Raw genomic sequence first — 18,709 nt, 5'->3', positions numbered from 1 at the left:
TAATTAATCAACAATTTTTGAACATTTCCTAAACTCTGCGAGAACCCTGCACATGTTCAATTCAATTGGGCAGTGCGGTCTTGTTTGAGGGCGGGCGCTAAAGGGGTAAAATATGACACATATGAGATAATTTCTTTACTTCCGGGGACAGAAGCATGACACTTTGAGTTGTTGGGAAAATTACACGCAAACAAAGTGAAAATGCAAAGAAAAAGTGACTATGCGGTGGCAAATGGTTTGTTTTTGACCCGGAGCTCAAACGTGTCAAGGCGATTGCGCAGGCGAGAGAGTACAACTACTCTGGCTAGCTGTGTAGGATAACACTTACTGACACAAACTCTCACATTTGTCTGTTCTTCCCTTCTCCACTGGGAACCGAAAAAACTCCACTTTTCGCGACTGCTTCTATGATTGCAGCCAAAAACAAAACGGTACACCATTTTCTGGTGTGAAGTTATGCTGTGCATACAGTGCGTAACGGGAGCAGGTGTCCCCATGAGTGGTCAACTCCCACAGGGTTCAAACAAGACTGTGCTGCCCTATTCAACTGTACCAATACATATGCAGTTAATTCATTCCAAATAAGTGGCCTAACATACACAATGAAAGTGAACTGAAAACAACCATTAAAAAAAATGTTAACATTCACAGACAAATACAAATGTTCACCTTAGTTTTTCAACTCAGGGAGCATCGGTGTTCGCTGTCAGTTAGCATGATATGATGGGTTGGTGCTAACACTAACTTGTCAGAAAAGCTCTCACTTGCATCTGCTTTCTCAGTTGTATGCGCTACTATGTATGCACCCCATTTTAAAAGGAAATAACGACTGATGACATTGATGAATTCAATTTATGTTATGCCCACCACGCACACTCATGAATACAGAAGAGGTGATATTCAAGCACATTGGGCTAAGCTTTGCATCACTGTATATTCCTTCTCAATAAGAAAAAGAGCTGGGACACACCCCATATCCAAGTGTGCCACACATGTGCACTACCATCAATCGGGACTAATATGCTTGTTGTGTGGTAAAATGCTCTAAAGGATCATCAAGGAGCAGCAATATTGACACCAAGTGAAACTCTTTATCCTATTTAAAATTCATATCACTAGCAAATAAAATGTCAAACGAGCTGACTATTCTAAATAAAGAATTATAAAAATACTGTATTGCGTTTTATTTATGGTGCCATATGCCCTAAGAAATTAAGACACAAACATGGTACAGTTAGGAGGTTCTTGTATATTGTATCTCAGACAAACAGCACAGAATGAGAATGGCCTTCAAAACATGGATCTAACTGTGAATTTTATTCCTTCCATTCCTGTGGCCAGGAGGACAAAGCGCATTTCCTCTCAAAGCGTGGAATTGGACATGTTTGTGGTTTGTGTCACCATGTTGCGCTAAGGTAAGCTAAGATGCTACATGCGGGAGGCTGGCAAGTCTCACTGAGGAAGCCACTTCTGTGATTACGGAGTAAGACAGAACATGACGACGAGTGACTGCTGTTAGGACAGACAGCTCCCAATAAATCTGTTAAGAATCAGCCAGATAAAGGCATTTTTTTTTATTAGTCTGTTGTGTGTCCTTTCACTCCAAGGGATCAACGCATAGAGCTGTGTTTTAAAAATACACACAGTGCTTCACTATGCAATAGTTCTGTCATTAGATCATAAACAGTGCGCATCTGTATTGCAGTTTGATAGCGCAGAGTCAATAAGAACAGCCAGAAAACCTTTCTCTTGCAGCTGCATACACACTCTGCAGGCCTCCGAAGCAAGAGTGAAGTGTGAGCCTCATCAGACTCACAAATGAGTGAACCTGATGAGGCTATATAAGAAATGGGCTGTTCGCTTGAAATAAATCTGAGTAAAGTCGATTTCAGTGTGCGGTGATTTACCTATTTTATTGTTTATGTTACAGATCCCTAGGACCTGCCAGCACCTGGACCCGAGGCTGTGCATTCACATTAAACTGATTTTAAGAAATCTTTCATATTTGGTGTATACCATATATAACATAATATAAAAGCAGAACACACATTTTCCCTTTTGCAGGCAAGTATCAAAAGTAATAAAAGAGATGTGTGCCACAAAGCTATGGAAAGTATTCAATTTTATCGGTGTAATTAGGCAATAGATTTTGCTCAAAACAATTCTTTAAATAAATATAAAATAAGTAAGAGGGCAAATCCCCACCTTCTGGGTCAGATTTAACACTGACTGGACTAGGTGAGGCTGAAGTATTAGGACACATGGTCCATCAGTAGCCCAACAGCAGTAACTGTGCTCTCATTGTTCAGGAATCATTGGAGCACATGACATTTTTCCAAGAGTTGAAGGAAACTTTCTTAGTTTCAGAAAGAGACAGAACACTTCCTTTCCCAGAACAATTTATCTCCCTGCTTGACAAGACTCCCTGCTATATTTACACAACTAAAATTGCAGATGATATAGTTCCAGCTGCACTGTTCTGCTGCCCTGTGCCACATGGTACTGTCAGTCACAACGAGCAGAAAAGACCTCGGCTGCCAGAGTTCTGAAACCTTCAGCTACAAGAGGCTCAAAGAGCGACAGAGGGAAGGGCTGAGAAACCTTTAGGGGACTAATTCATATTGCCTTTGCTGGTCAGCTTTTGTTGTTAGAGCGAGCTGAGAAACGCACATGAATGAATGAAATGACTCGGCTTTCATTTAGCAGACAGCTGGACCGATGTGAACCCTCAAAGCACCAGCTCAACACAGCCCACCCGCAAGATTTCAGGCCAAAACATCACTGGTTCTCTACACAGCAGACAGAGAAAAAGAGATATCTGTGAGGTCGTTACGCTGCTGCCATAAAAACAAAACAAACTGATCAGTCTGGAGAGCACTGAATTTAGATACACTCCGTCTCATCAGAGCTTGGACAGATTTGAAAGCCTGACTGCACACACAGTATGGGCATAAGTATGCAAGAAGGACTTCAAGTAACCTTGAAATAGTCTCATTTAAAGCAAATATGCTTTATGAAAGACGAGAAAGATTTCAGTTTTACATATGACCAACAATGAGGTAAAACACAGCAACAGTAACAAAGCCCCTGGAAGAACTGGAACAACAACTTTCGGAGATTTGCAGGCTGAGAGATAGAAAGCGACGAAAGAGGGAGCGAGGTGGATTCCTTGTAGACCAGCCGTGCCTGTCCATCTCACAGCAGCAGAGCCAATCCCCAAAGGAAGGCAGAAGGGCTGAGGGGGGCAGAGGCTGACTGCAGCTTTCCCATTGCGGAGGAGTTTTACAACACAAGCTGCAAGAGCTGCCAGTACTCTCATTGCAAAGGCATGACAACACACATGACTGTCTACAGAGACGGAGAGTCTCTCCCAGAGGAGGGGGGCTGTCAGCCAGCAGCATCCCATTTGCACACACTTGCACTAGCAAATGATCAATCACCGCACATGGCGACAGAGTGATTAGACTCCAGAAAGGCCAAGGTCAATCCTAACCCTTAAACCCTACACAGAGAGCGGATGTACTTCCTTTGTTGCACAGAATATATCACTAATACACACACACACACACACACACACACACACAAGAATAGCTTTTATTCACCAAGTATCCACAGAATACATGGAATCTGACAATGGTTTGAGCTGCACTCTCTCTGTACGGTATGTATAAATATACACTAAACACTGAATAATTCACAGTAAAAAAAAAATGTGTAAATGAAATGTGCAAGTAAAACAAAGAGAAAAAAAGTGCGAAACAGACAACAGACTGAAGCTAAGCTCTAGATGAGGAATTTGAATCATTGAGTTTTTTGGCACGTTAAATTGTTCAGGAGTGTGATGGCCCGTGGAAAGAAACTGTTCCTGTGTCTGGTTGTTTTTATGTACAGAGCTCTGTAATGTCGACCAGAGGGTATGAGTTTAAACAATGTGTGTCCACGGTGTGAGGGGTCTGCAGAGATGTTACCAGCTCACTTCCTGGCCCTGGACCAGTATAAGATCTGGATGGAGGGCAGGCTGGCTCTGACAATTTTTTTCTGCAGACCTGACAGTTTGTTGAAGTCTGTGCCTGTCATGTCTGGAGGCAGAGAGAACCCAAACAGAGATGGAGATGCACACAACAGACTGGATGATAGATGTGTAGAAGATGATGAGCAGTTCCTGGGGGACGTTGAACTTCCTCAGGTGTATGAGGAAGTACATCCTCTGCTGTGCCTTTTTTCCTGATGGAGTCTATGGGGGGGTCCTCTTCAGATCTTGGAAGATGGTGGATCCCAGGAACCGGAAAGTGTCTACAGTAGGCACAGTGTTGTTGAGGATGGAGGGAGTGGCAATGGTGGGTTTTTCTTAAGTCTACTATCATCTGTACAGTCTTGAGCAGGTTCAGCTCCAGCTTGTTCTGACCACACCAGAGGACCAACTGTTCCACTTCCTGTCTGTATGCAGCCTCATCACCATCCTGGATGAGTCCAATGATGGTGGTGTCATTCACAAACTTCAGGAGTTTAACAGAGGGGTTCCCTGAGGTGCAGTCATTTGTGTAGAGGGAGAAGAGCAGTGGGGAGAGCACACACCCCTGAGGGGCACCCGCTGTGTCCTATACATCAAGAAGATGGAGATCCACTGACAGGTGGGAGCTAGCACAGAGAGGTTGGAGAGTTTTTTGGTGGAGAATGTCGGGGATGATGGTGTTGAACGCTGCTCTGCAGTGTACGAACAAGATCCTCACATAAGTCTCTGCCAAGTCCAGGTGCTGCAGGATGTAATGCAGACCCATGTTGACTGCATCATCAACTGACCTCTTTGCCCGGTAGGCAAACTGCAGGGGGGTCCAGCAGGGGCCCTGTGATGTCTTTCAGGTGGCTCAACACCAGTCATTCAAAAAACTTCATGACTACAGATGCCAGGCCAACAGGTCTGTAGTCATTTAGTCCTGTTATGGAAGGTTTGCTTGGGACGGGGATAATAATGGAGGGTTTGAAGCAGGAAGGAACCTGGTACAGCTCCAGATATCTGTTGAAGGCCCAGGTGAAGATAGGGGCCAAATGATCAGCACGTGCTCTCAGACATGAGGGAGAGACACCATCAGGTCCTGGAGCTTTTTTGATCTTTTGTTTGCAAAAGTGCTGGCACACATCCTCTTTACAGATAGTTAATGTGGGTGGTGTTGCAAAGAGGAAGACGAAGTCTATTGTTGTTGGGGTGGGTGAGGAGTGTGATAGCATCCCATTCAAACCTGGCGTAAAACTGGTTCAACTCCTCAGCCAGGCGGGGGTTCACCACAGGTTGGGGGGTTGGTCTCCTGTAGTTTGCGGCATGCTGAAGATCTCTCCACACTGCTGCAGGGTCATTGGCTGAGAATTGCTTTTTCAGCCTATCAGAGGAGCTTCTCTTTGCTATTCTGATCTCCTTTGTCTGCCTGTTTCTGGCCTTCTTGCACAGGAGCCTGTCTCCACTTCTGTAGGCCCCCTCCTTGGCCTGGCGGAGCTGCCTCAGTTTCCGAGTAAACCAAGGTTTGTTGTTGCTGTATATGCAGAAGGTTTAGGTCTGCACACACAGGTCCTCACAAAAACTGATGTAAGATGTCACATTGTCACAAAGGCCATGAATGTCTGTGGATATGGATTCAAAGACGCTCCAGTCTGAGCAGTTAAAACAGCCCTGTAGCTCCTGCCTCAACTCATCCATCCACTTCTTTACAGTCGTCACGACAGGCTGTGCAGATTTTAATTTCTGTCTGTAAGTGGGGATGAGGTGGATTAGACAGTGACCACAGAGTCCCAGAGCTGCACAGGAAACAGAGCGATAGGCGTCCTTTATTGTAGTGCAGCAGTGGTCAAGAATGGTTGCACCCCTGGTGGGACACGTGATGTGCTGTCTGTATTTAGGGAGCTCATGGCTCAGATTTGCTCTGTTAAAATCCCTCAAAATGATGAACAGGGAGTCTGGATCCTTTCTCTCCATGTCTGTGATCTCTGCTCAGCGAAGTGCTGCTGGACCTCTGTTACACACGCCTGTAGCAGAATATACATGCTGACCAGCACGAACAAGGAGACTCCAGCGGTGAATAGAACACGCAACAGTTTATTTATGAAAAAGCATCCAACTGAGGCCTGTATGTCCTCATCAACGTGACATCTGGGCACCAACTTTTGTTTATATAAAAAGATGTTCCGGCTCCGATCATTTTCCCAGGGACCTGGGCTACGCAGTCCGCACGCAGCAGCTGGAAGCCAAGAAGGTGCAGAGCACTGTCAGGGATATGCCCATGGAGCCAGGTTTCAGTGACGCACAGTGCAGCTGATCTCTCAAAGTCTGAGTTTTTCCTGGTGAGGAGCAGCAATAATTTATCCATCTTGTTCAACAGAGAGTGTACGTTGACAAGGTGCATAGACAGTAACGCCATGCGCAGCCCATGCTCTCTCAGCTTCACGAGCACATCAGCTCACGTCCGCCCCAGCGTCTTCTGTAAGCTCTTAGCAGGGCTGCTGCTACTACTGTATATACACTAACTGAGTTACGCGTTCTATGCACAGGCAATAGAGAATTTTAGCCATGTCTTTGTATATTTCATGTCACTTTCATTAAGGTATAGTAAGTTGCATTACACTGTGAGTATGTTGTCATCATTAATTGATAGAGCAATTTGTGACATTCATGAGACTCAAGTGAATGATGAGAAAAAGGTGACACCATGTCATATTGCAATGTTGTGGAATACATAATGTTAGTTTCTCTGCAGATGTTCCCCAAGCTCTATTACATTTTCAAAATTTTTTCCAAAACTGTGAGGCACATGCGAGTGGACACCATTTGACAAATTAAGCTGGTTTTCGGTGAAAATTTTAATGGCTGATGAGAGATTTTGGATTGTTTCTATCGCTGTAAGGACTTCCCACGGAGCGGGACGTCGCGCAGTGCTCCGAGGCGACGTCGTCATCCTGTTTCAAGCTGAAAACCTCCAAATTTAAGCTTCTGTTGACCCAGGACATCGTGAGAGAACAGAGAACTTTCAGAAGAGGTCGGAATCAGCAGTTTATACGGACATTCCACTGTTAAAGGAGATTTTTTTTTAATGAAAGACGTGCGGATTGGCGCGTCGGCTCGCGTCCGCCACAGGAAAAAACACCTCCGTTGGAAGCCTTAAGGACAAGTTGGAACATGCCCTGCTGTTAAACAATTTCTCAGATACTCACTCAACTGAAAGCCACCAAAAGCCGCCTGGATTTTACAAATGGTTATCAACACGGAGGTACCAGGCCACCATGTAAAGTTTATTTAGGTCCAGAGTTTAAGGATCTAGAGACCAATTTCATATTTATTTACTTTAAGACTCAAAATGTTGCTGACATAGAAAACCTTTAAAGCGTACTTTTAGTATTCACGTCTAATAGACATGTTGATGGTTTGGATGAAGTAACTAATGAAAATAACTCAGACAGAACAATCGGAGAGAAAGAGTCTAACCAAATACCGGCATCACTGAAAGCAGCCAAAGATAACGATACGTCTTTGGGATGGTTATGAGTAATTTTTTCTCTAATAGTTAAAATTTTGTTAGCAAAGAAAGTCATGAAGTCATTACTAGTTAAAGTTAATGGAATACTCAGCTCAATAGAGCTCTGACTCTGTCAGCCTGGCTACAGTGCTGAAAAGAAACCTGGGGTTCTTATTTTCTTCAATTAGTGATGAGTAGAAAGATGTCCTAGCTTTACGGAGGGCTTTTTTATAGAGCATATTATTATTATTATTATTATTATTATTATTAGACCCCATTCCTACCAGGCTGCTCAAGGAAGCCCTACCATTATTTAATGCTTCGATCTTAAATATGATCAATCTATCTTTGTTAGTTGGCTATGTACCACAGGCTTTTAAGGTGGTAGTAATTAAACCATTACTTAAAAAGCCATCACTTGACCCAGCTATCTTAGCTAATTATAGGCCAATCTCCAACCTTCCTTTTCTCTCAAAAATTCTTGAAAGGGTAGTTGTAAAACAGCTAACTGATCATCTGCAGAGGAATGGTCTATTTGAAGAGTTTCAGTCAGGTTTTAGAATTCATCATAGTACAGAAACAGCATTAGTGAAGGTTACAAATGATCTTCTTATGGCCTCGGACAGTGGACACATCTCTGTGCTTGTTCTGTTAGACCTCAGTGCTGCTTTTGATACTGTTGACCATAAAATTTTATACAGAGATTAGAGCATGCCATAGGTATTAAAGGCATTGCGCTGCGGTGGTTTGAATCATATTTGTCTAATAGATTACAATTTGTTCATGTAAATGGGGAATCTTCTTCACAGACTAAAGTTAATTATGGAGTTCCACAAGGTTCTGTGCTAGGACCAATTTTATTCACTTTATACATACTTCCCTTAGGTAGTATTATTAGACGGTATTGCTTAAATTTTCATTGTTACGCAGATGATACCCAGCTTTATCTATCCATGAACCAGAGGACACACACCAATTAGCTAAACTGCAGGATTGTCTTACAGACATAAAGACATGGATGACCTCTAATTTCCTGCTTTTAAACTCAGATAGGCATTACCCTGACGTCTAGTAATACTGTGAGAAATCTTGGAGTCATTTTTGATCAGGATATGTCATTCAAAGCGCATATTAAACAAATATGTAGGACTGCTTTTTTGCATTTACGCAATATCTCTAAAATCAGAAAGGTCTTGTCTCAGAGTGATGCTGAAAAACTAATTCATGCATTTATTTCCTCTAGGCTGGACTATTGTAATTCATTATTATCAGGTTGTCCTAAAAGTTCCCTAAAAAGCCTTCAGTTAATTCAAAATGCTGCAGCTAGAGTACTGACGGGGACTAGAAGGAGAGAGCATATCTCACCCATATTGGCCTCTCTTCATTGGCTTCCTGTTAATTCTAGAATAGAATTTAAAATTCTTCTTCTTACTTATAAGCTTTTGAATAATCAGGTCCCATCTTATCTTAGGGACCTCGTAGTACCATATCACCCCAATAGAGCGCTTCGCTACTTGTAGTTCCTAGGGTTTGTAAGAGTAGAATGGGAGGCAGAGCCTTCAGCTTTCAGGCTCCTCTCCTGTGGAACCAGCTCCCAATTCAGATCAGGGAGACAGACACCCTCTCTACTTTTAAGATTAGGCTTAAAACTTTCCTTTTTGCTAAAGCTTATAGTTAGGGCTGGATCAGGTGACCCTGAACCATCCCTTAGTTATGCTGTTATAGACGTAGACTGCTGGGGGGTTCCCATGATGCACTGTTTCTTTCTCTTTTTGCTCTGTATGCACCACTCTGCATTTAATCATTAGTGATCGATCTCTGCTCCCCTCCACAGCATGTCTTTTTCCTGGTTCTCTCCCTCAGCCCCAACCAGTCCCAGCAGAAGACTGCCCCTCCCTGAGCCTGGTTCTGCTGGAGGTTTCTTCCTGTTAAAAGGGAGTTTTTCCTTCCCACTGTAGCCAAGTGCTTGCTCACAGGGGGTCGTTTTGACCATTGGGGTTTTACATAATTATGTAATATAAAGCGCCTTGGGACAACTGTTTGTTGTGATTTGGTGCTATATATAAAAAAATTGATTGATTGATTGAGGTAGGTACTCGATTTATCATTTCAGCCCTGATGCTGTGGCTGATCAGCTTTATGTTGCTGTAGTTACTGCAACTCTGCACATCACCCTTGTCCTTAATAATAGGAACTAGCACACTTTGCCTCCACTCCTCAGGCATCCTCTCACTTTCCAAGATTTTAATAAACAATCTGGTAAGAAACTCCACAGACAGGTCTCCTAAACACTTCCATGCCACCACTGGAATGTCATGTGGACGAACTGCCTTTCCACTCTTCACCCTCTTCATAGCTGCCCTCACTTTATCCTTACTAATATCTTGCACTTCCTGATTTACTCTCACCACATCATCTAGCCTTTTCTCTCTCATTTTCTTCATTCATGAGTTCCTTAAAATATTCCCTCAATCGTCTCAACACTTTCCTCGCTTGTCAGGGCATTATCATCTGGATCTCTTACCACCCTAACCTGCTGTCGATCCTTTCCAGCTCTGTCCCTTTGCCTGGCCAATCGGTACAACTCCTTTTATCCTTCCTTAATGTTCAACGTCTTTACAGCTCGCAATAAGCATTTTCCTTAGCTTTTGCCACTTCTCTTTTCACCTTATGCCACGCCCCATGTACTTCTGTCTACTTCTTTCCTGAACATCTTCATTCCACTACCAAGTCTCCTCATCTTCGTTCCACTGTCCAGATGTCACACCCAGTACTTTCCTAGCTGTCTCCTTCACCACATCTGCAGTACTTTTCTAGTTGTCTAAAATTGCTTCCCCTCCATTGGGTGCCTCTCCCCTGCTCACTCAATTTCGCACAATGGTCTTCCTCCTTCAGCTTCCACCATCTGATCCGTTGTTGAGCTCTGCCTCTCTTCGTCATCACCTGTAAATTCATCCTACAAACCAACATCCGTGGCTGTCGAGCTACACTCTCTCCCGGCATCACCTTACAGGCTCCAATTTCTTTTAGCTTGCATCTTCCACAAAGAATGTTGTCCACCTATGTGCACCTTCCACCACTCTAATATATCACCCTGTGCTCCTCTCTTTTCTTAAAGTAGGTATTCACCAAAGCCATTTCCATTTGTTTTGCAACATCAACTACCATCTGCCCTTCTACATTCCTCTCCTTCATACCATATCTACCTATTACTTCTTCATTACCTTTGTTCCCTTTGCCAACATGCCCATTTAAGTAAAGTAAAAAGCTGCACTGTACCTGCGAATAAAGTGTAGACTGGTGACCTAAAGTCACGTACAGTTAAGCCCAAAAGTATTTGGGATCTGCATTAGATTTGAAATCAAACTGAGATACAACTTAAGTGCTGACTTTCATGTTTAATTCAAGGAGGTGAACACAAATATCCTATGAAACATTAATGAATATTAACATCTCTTCATGTCAGAGATTCAAAAGTAATTGGACAAATTAACATTGCCATAAATAGAATGCTCATTTTTAACACTTTGTTGAGAATCCTTTAGCAGCACGGTGGCTTAGTGGTTACCACTGTTGCCTCACAGCAAGAAGATCATGGGTTCGAATCCTACCTCTGGCCTTTCTGTGTGGAGTTTGCATGTTCTCCCCGTGTTTACGTGGGTCTCCTCCCGGTGCTTCGACTTCCCCCCACATCCAAAGTCATGCAGGTTAGGAGGAATGGAAACTTTAAATTGTCCGTAGGTGTGCATGCCGGTGTGACTGTGTTTGTCTATATGTGGCCCTGTGACAGACCGGCGTCCTGTCCAGGGTGTACCCTGCCTCACGCCCTGTAAGTGCTGGGATAGGCTCCAGCCCCCCTAGACCCTTGACTGGTGTAAGTGTTTGAAGATGAGTGCGTGAGTGAGAATCCTTTGCAGGCAATGATTGCCTGAAATCTGGAACTCATGGATGTCACCAAAGTCCGGGTTTCCTCCTTTTTGATGCTTTGCCAAGCCTTTACTACAGCTGTCTTCAGTTGTTGCTTGTTTCTGCCTTACATTTTGTCTTAAGCAAGTGAAGCATATGCTCAAACAGGTTGAGATCTGGTGATTGACTCTGCCATCACAGAATATTCCACTTCTTTGCCCTAAAAAAACTGCTGGGTTGCTCTCGCAGTATGTTTTGGGGCATTGTTCATCTGCACTGTGAAGCACCATCCAATCAACTTTGCTGCATTTGGCTGAATCTGAGCAGAAAGTATATCCCTACACATTTCAGAATTCACTTGGTTGTGTGCGTCACATCATCAATAAACACTAGTGACCCAGTGCCACTGGAAGGCATGCATGTCCATGCCATCACACTGCTTCCACCATGTTTAACAGAAGATGTGGTGTACTTTGGATCATGAACCGTTCCAAGCCTTCTTCACACTAGCTTCTTCCCATCATTCTGGTACAGGCTGATCGAAGTGTCATCTGTCCAAAGAATGCTCTTCCAGAAGTGGGCTGGCTTCTTTAGATGTTTTTTTGCCAAAGTCTAATCTGGCCTATTTTTGAGTCTGATTAATGGTTTACACCTTGTGGTGAACGCTCTGTATCTGTTCTCATGAAGTCTTCTCTTTATGGTGGACTTGGACTGATACACCCAGAGAGTCTTCTTCACTTGGATGGATGTTGTGGAAGGGGTTTTTCTTCACTGTGGAAAGGATGTTGAGATCATCCACCACTGTTGTCTTCCGTGGACGTCCAGGCCTTTTTAAGTTCCCGAGCTCACCGGTGTTCTCTTTGTTTCTCAGAATGTACCAAACTATTGATGTGGCCACTCCTGACTCAGGAAGCTAGCTGTCTGATGGATTTCTTATTTGTTTTTGTTTTTAACCTGAGGATGGTCTGTTTCACTTCTATTGAGAACTCCATTGACCGCACTTTGTGGGTTCACAGCAACAACTTCCAAATGCAAATGCCACACTTGGAATCAACTCCAGATGTTTTACCTGCTTAACTGGTGATGGCTTAATGAGGAATAACCCATGCAGCCCATGAAAAAACTTTTAAGCTAAATGTCCAGTTACCTTTGGTTCACTGAAAAAGAGGCGGCCACATATAAGAGCTGTAATTACTAAAGCCTTCCTCCAATTTGGACGCAAATATCCTCAAATTAGAGCTGAGAGTCTGCTTCTTAAGCCCATATTAATAATGTAACTATCTTGAATATATATAGACCCCTGCTTTACTGGATCTAACTACCTATGTCAAACATCATTTGTCTTTCCATTCCAACAATCAAACACTGACGAAATGGGCATCATAGACCAACACTGATAAAAAGGTACACAGCACAATATTTACCTCCTCTGGTCGGAAACAGGGAGACCACATCACATTTTACTTTAAATACCTGCTGCTGGTAACTTTCTCTCTGCCATTCAATGACATGAATGACATTCAGAGGAAGACAGGAAGTAAACAGCACCCGTTTATTGGAAGGGCAATTTTTTCTCTCTTTAAATAAAAAAAATATATATATATATTAACTCGTTACCTTAATTCAAATAAAACGTTCTGTTTTTGGTCAAGAATACACATTTTTTATTTTCATTTCTATTACTCCATCTGGTTCAAAGCTTTGCCTCTGATGTTTTTTTCTTAGACCGTTTGTGTATGAACTTCACACTGGGTCATTCTCTTTGGCTTGAAGACTCTTCTAATGACAAGAGGTAAAGCTATTCAATCATTTAAAAATTGTTGATCATTTTTAATGACCAACAATGAGATTTCTTCCTCAATATCAGAGAGAGTTTTTCCTTACCACTGTCAACTGTGTGCTTGCTCTAGGTGTTGGTAAGGTTCAACCTTACTCATGTGAAGTGCCTTGAGACAGCTTTTTTGTGATTAGGCACTATATAAATGAAAATAAATTGAATGATAGATTATGTAAATTAGATCAACCCACTTCAGGCTTATTGCACAACTTAATGTATTTTATTTGAGTTGATTAAGTTGGAAAACTTTCCTGACATATTAAAATGTGAAAAATGATTCTCTCTCTCTCTCTCACACACACACACACACACACACACACACACACACACACACACACACACACACGAAAAATTTGCTGTGAGCAAATGTTTGACTGGAACTGTACATATCACATCAGATCTGGAGTATACACAGCATTTCCATGTCATATCATCTGTGCCTCAAAAAGTATGACAGACTTAAGTAAACAGATACTTGGAGTTTGCTTGAAGCTGACGTGTCAGTGGCATTGTGGACACTCTGGCTTCTGGTGAGGCAGTGATGAGAATAATATGACTTGATGTGTGAGACAGCATGTTGTGGTTTTGTGTTAACGACGCAAGTTATCGACAGTGGTCCGTGCCAGGGCCCACATTAGAAGCAGCTGGCAGCTTCAAGTTGTTCACATTAGTTCCTTGTGATTCCAACATCCAAGCTACTGCATCGCAGCTTCACTTACCTTTAATGCAGTTAAGTGTTTCTTTCAGTTGGCCAAAACTGTTCAGCAATGGATCCTGCTCTTCATCCTGTATAAGGAAAGGGAAGAATGAAGGAAATCAATTATTGCATCAAAGGATTCCTGTGTCTGTTCATGATTCGTTGAATCAGAATCACAACTAAAACTAGGTGTACGCGCAAAGGTAGAAATGTACATACACATTCATTCCACTAGACTTCTAAAAGCCGAGTGTATGCATTGTTCGCCTTCATAAATCTTGATTATGAAATTGTACGCACTTGCACAAGCCTGCTTTCCATTTCTATCAATAGCAATGAATGGATGCAGACAATCATTTAAATATAAATTCTCCCCATTTTCAAAAGCCAAATGTTTGTTCATCAGCTAGAGCACCATAGAAAAACAAAGAAAGCAAGACAGAAAGAGAAATAAATGAGAGAAAGAAAGACAGAAACAAACAAACAAACAATAGATAATACACTTTTTTCCCAAATGTGAAACTGGCAGTCATCAGATATTGTGGAATCAAGAACAAAAGAAAAAAGTTCTGAATGGGAACAGTAATGGAGGTTATTAACTTGCATACAGCTGTGAATATTCAGACACCCAAAATCAGCAAATTAAAAAAATATTAATGAGGATGGAATTGCCAGGTCTGAAGATATGCACACTCTTACTGCACATTTTTATATAAATTTCAGTTCATATGTGGGGGGAAAATGTATGCATGTTTTTTGTGCATACGTAAACATACATACATAAACAAGAGCAATCAGAGATTTCTGACGTCTGCCAATCCAGATCACCTCCAAAATGCAGTGGAGTCTTCCATGCCCTAATATGTGTGGTGCAAATTTGGTGAGAATCCATGAAGTAGTTTTGACGTAATCCTTCAAAGCCTATATAAAGTGAAATTGTGATCCAGAATCCAGATCACCTCCAAAGTTTTCCATGGCCTAATACGCATCCGTGTTGAAAATTTTGTCAAAATCCGTGCAGTAGTTTTGACGTAACCCTGTTAACAGTAATCCTTCAACACCTATATTAAGTTAAACTTGATCCAAAATCTGGTCCAACTGTGGTGCAAATTTGGTGAGAATCCGTGAAGTAGTTTTGAAGTAATCCTTCAAAGCCTATATAAAGGGAAATCTTGAACCAGAATCCAGATCTGGATCAAAATCACCTCCAAAATTTAATGTTGTCTTCCATGGCTTAATATGTATCCATGGGGAAAATTTGGTGAGAATCTGTGAAGTACTTTTGACGTAATCCTTCAAAGGTTTTTCAGTCTGTTGGTACTGCACTTGGGAAGGAGCAGTCTGTGGCTGAAGAGGCTCCTCTGGTTGCTGATGACGGTATGCAGAGGGTGAATGACATCATCCATAATGTCCAGCAGTTTGTCAATGTTGTTATCATTGAAAAGTGACCACACCTCATGTCATCACCTGCAGTCTGCTGCTGCAGATGACAGAAATTCTGCCGACTGCTGTGACGGCGGTTCTGAAGCAGACATAAATGAGTGTGTGTACGAGGTCTCTTAGATAATAAACCGACCCTTTTATTTATTTTTTTTTTAACTATATGGATTTGAATGACATGCGATTACACCAATCATGCTTGAACCCTCGTGCACATGCGTGAGTTTTTCACGCGTGTCGGTGACGTCATTTCCCTGTGGGCAGGCCTTGAGTGAGATGTGGTCCCGCCCTCTCAGCTGAATTCCTTTGTTTCACACGCTGCTCGAGACGGCGCGCGTTGCTTTATCAAAATTTTTTCTGGACCTCTGAGGAATATCCGAGTGGACACTATTCGAGAAATTAAGCTGGTTTTCTGTGAAAAGTTTAACGGCTGATGAGAGATTATGGGGTGTTTCTGTCGGTGTAAGGACTTCCCACGGAGCGGGACGTCCTGCAGCGCTTCCAGGCGCTGTCGTCGGCCTGTTTCGAGCTGAAAACATCCTAATTTAAGGCTTAATTCACCCAGGACATCGTGAGAGAACAGAGAAGATTCAGAAGAGGCCGGCATGAGGAATTTATGCGGACATTCCACTGTTTAAGGACATTTTTTTTTATGAAAGACGTACGCGCAAATTCGCCGAGTCGTTTCCGTGACGACTCGGCAAATCTGTGTGCGCCGCGACAGGAAAAACACCTCCGTGTTGAAAACCATTTGTAGAATTCAGGCGGCTTTTAATGGCTTTCAACAAGTGAGTAACTGAGAAATTGTTTAACAGCTTGGGCATGTTCCAACTTGCCCGTTAAGATTTCCAACGGAGGTGTTTTTCCTGCCGCGACCCCCCGCGGTCGGGTCCAGCCCGACATGCGACTCTGCCCGCACGTTCTTTCATTACAAAATGACCGTTAACAATGGAATGTCCGAATAAACTCCTCATGCCGACTTCTTCTGAAAGTTCTCTGTTCTCTGACGACTTCCTGGGTCAACAGAGCCTGAAATGTGGAAGTTTTCAACTTGAAACGGCGAGACGCTGCCGCCTCGAAGCGCAGATCGCCGTCAGGCGCCGTGGACCGTCCTTAAAGCGACACTACCAGACCAAAATCTCTCATCAGCCGTTAAAATTTTTACCGAAAACCAGCTGAATTTATTGAATGGTGTCCACTCAGTTGTGCCTTACAGTTTTGAAAAAATTTTTATCAAACAAAGCAACAGTCTCTGAGCCATTCCTAAACAATGAAAAAAAATCGACGAGCGGGTGGACGACTCCTCACTCAAAGACTGCCCACAGGCGAATGACGTAACCGACAGGCGTGAAAAAACTCTCGCATGCCCACGAGGGCTCAAGCATGTCTGATGTAATCACACGTGATTCAAATCCATATGGTTTTTGAAAAAAATAATAAGGTCGGATACTTTTCTAATAGACCTCGTATATGCGTGTGTGTTGAGGGGGCGGTGTGCCTTAATTGAAAGAGTGGCAACATGACGAGTCGAGGAAAAAAAAACAAAAAAACGGTCATGTGACTCATGGTGCCATCTTGGGTTCATCTGTCTGCATGTTAAACCAGATATTTATTTATTTGCTGAAAATGCCGGGTTGTTGTGCATTTGGAGGCAACAATAGACACAAGGGCTTCAAGATGTACACATCTGAACAGAAGAAAAATTTGGGAAAATTAAGTCAGACATGTGGGATGGAAGCTGACTTCAACGCCAAAGCTTTGACAGGTAAATTTATTGTTCAGTCCCATGTACAGTCAAATTAACCTAAACAGTAAACGTATAAAGCGGATATTCAGTCACCAGAAAAAAAAAAGTTTTTGTGTTGTTTTCCATGTAATAAACACTGTATATAATGGATTTTGTACAAAGGATTTTCGCTCACATCAGATATTTCCATTCAACCCCCTTGCATGTGGTACCGGAGTAATTTCCGTGATTAAAAGCCAGACCGTTTACTTTTTCACACCGTGCTCAGACTCAGAGCCGCAGCCTGACGTGCACCTGTTAAATCAGACACAGCAAAAGGCTGTGATTTGACACTTTGCTGCTTTCGTTGCTTCGTCTGTCATCACATTTTAACAGTTTTTACAGTGAGCACACTGATTAAAAATGGATCAGAAAAGTCTGCACATTTACAGCACAAATTCATAACAGAGGAAACTGATCATCTTACCTTTGATTTGGAGGTGATTGTAGAAAGAAAAGCTTGCTGAGGGTCAAATTAGTCCATAATAAAGCATAATCCAGAGACGGGGAACTTTAAAACTGTCATGCACGTCATTGTATGATACAGAGTTACAGAGCTTCAGAAGCATAAATCAGGCTTTAACTTAATTAAATAAATCATAAATTGTCAATTTGATAGCTTAACTATTTTTATATTTATTTTGATTGTACCTGTACCTGGATGTGTTGCTGTATGTGGTTAAATGATTTTTTAAAAAATGTTGAAAACATTAAAGATTCATTCAGTAGTTCAGCGAAGTCGGACCCAAAATGGCGCCATGTTCTGAGTTGACGCCACTCTCTCAATTAAGGCACACTAGGGCAAGTGACACAGAAACAAGATTGCTTACTGTACTGAGAAGATGGTGTGAGCACACAAATGTAGAGTTCTTTATTTATTCTTTGTTAACTCTAGAGACCCCTCCTGTGGTATGAAAGTACATGGAATAAACTATGCATATGGTAAGGTGGAACTGCAAATTTAAAGCTATTATTTACAAAATATACATCAAATAAGGAATTGCATGAACCAAGCACCAAAATGCTCATTAAAGAAGATAATTTGTTGTGTGGGCCGCTGAAGAGGAGGTACTGCTGGCCCACCACCACTAGAGGGCGCCCTGCCTGGAGTGCGGGCTCCAGGCACCGGAGGGCGCTGCCGCCTTACGGGAGCAGCCAGGATGACAGCTGTCACCCATCACTGGAGACAGCTGATCCCAATCAATAAGGAGGTATATCAGCAGGACGGCATCTCCACCTCATTTGCCGAGATATCGCCTTACCAAAGAGGTAAGGAACTCAGCCAGTTGTATTATTCTGAGAATTAATACTGTGTTGCTTGTGCTTAGGTCAGCTGAAGACCGTATTGGACGAAGTAGGATAAGTACTCACCTTCCTACATTTCTTGATTGTTGTTGACGAGAGGTGGAGGTGGACTCTCCACTCTCCGTGTTGCTGGGTGCAGCCGCATCCACACCTGACTGTTTCTGTTTCCTGCCAGCAGTACCGGATCCGACGAGCGGAGGCAGTGGCCACCTGGGAATTCGGGACTTGGCAGCTCCAGT

General features: G+C 42.7%; 1 protein-coding gene across 1 annotated transcript in view; it reads right to left on the bottom strand.

The window, feature by feature from the left end:
- Window positions 1-18,709, bottom strand: part of gbf1 (golgi brefeldin A resistant guanine nucleotide exchange factor 1) — a 580,908-nt gene that overhangs the window by 483,973 nt on the left and 78,226 nt on the right. The window contains 1 exon segment of the mRNA XM_034185226.1: window positions 13,962-14,028. Within this exon segment, the coding sequence (XP_034041117.1) occupies window positions 13,962-14,028 (67 nt within the window).

Source organism: Thalassophryne amazonica, chromosome 13, assembly GCF_902500255.1.
Source record: "Thalassophryne amazonica chromosome 13, fThaAma1.1, whole genome shotgun sequence".
Lineage (NCBI taxonomy): Eukaryota > Metazoa > Chordata > Actinopteri > Batrachoidiformes > Batrachoididae > Thalassophryne > Thalassophryne amazonica.
Note: the sequence above shows the minus strand (reverse complement) of the source record. Positions and strands in the feature narration are given on the sequence as shown.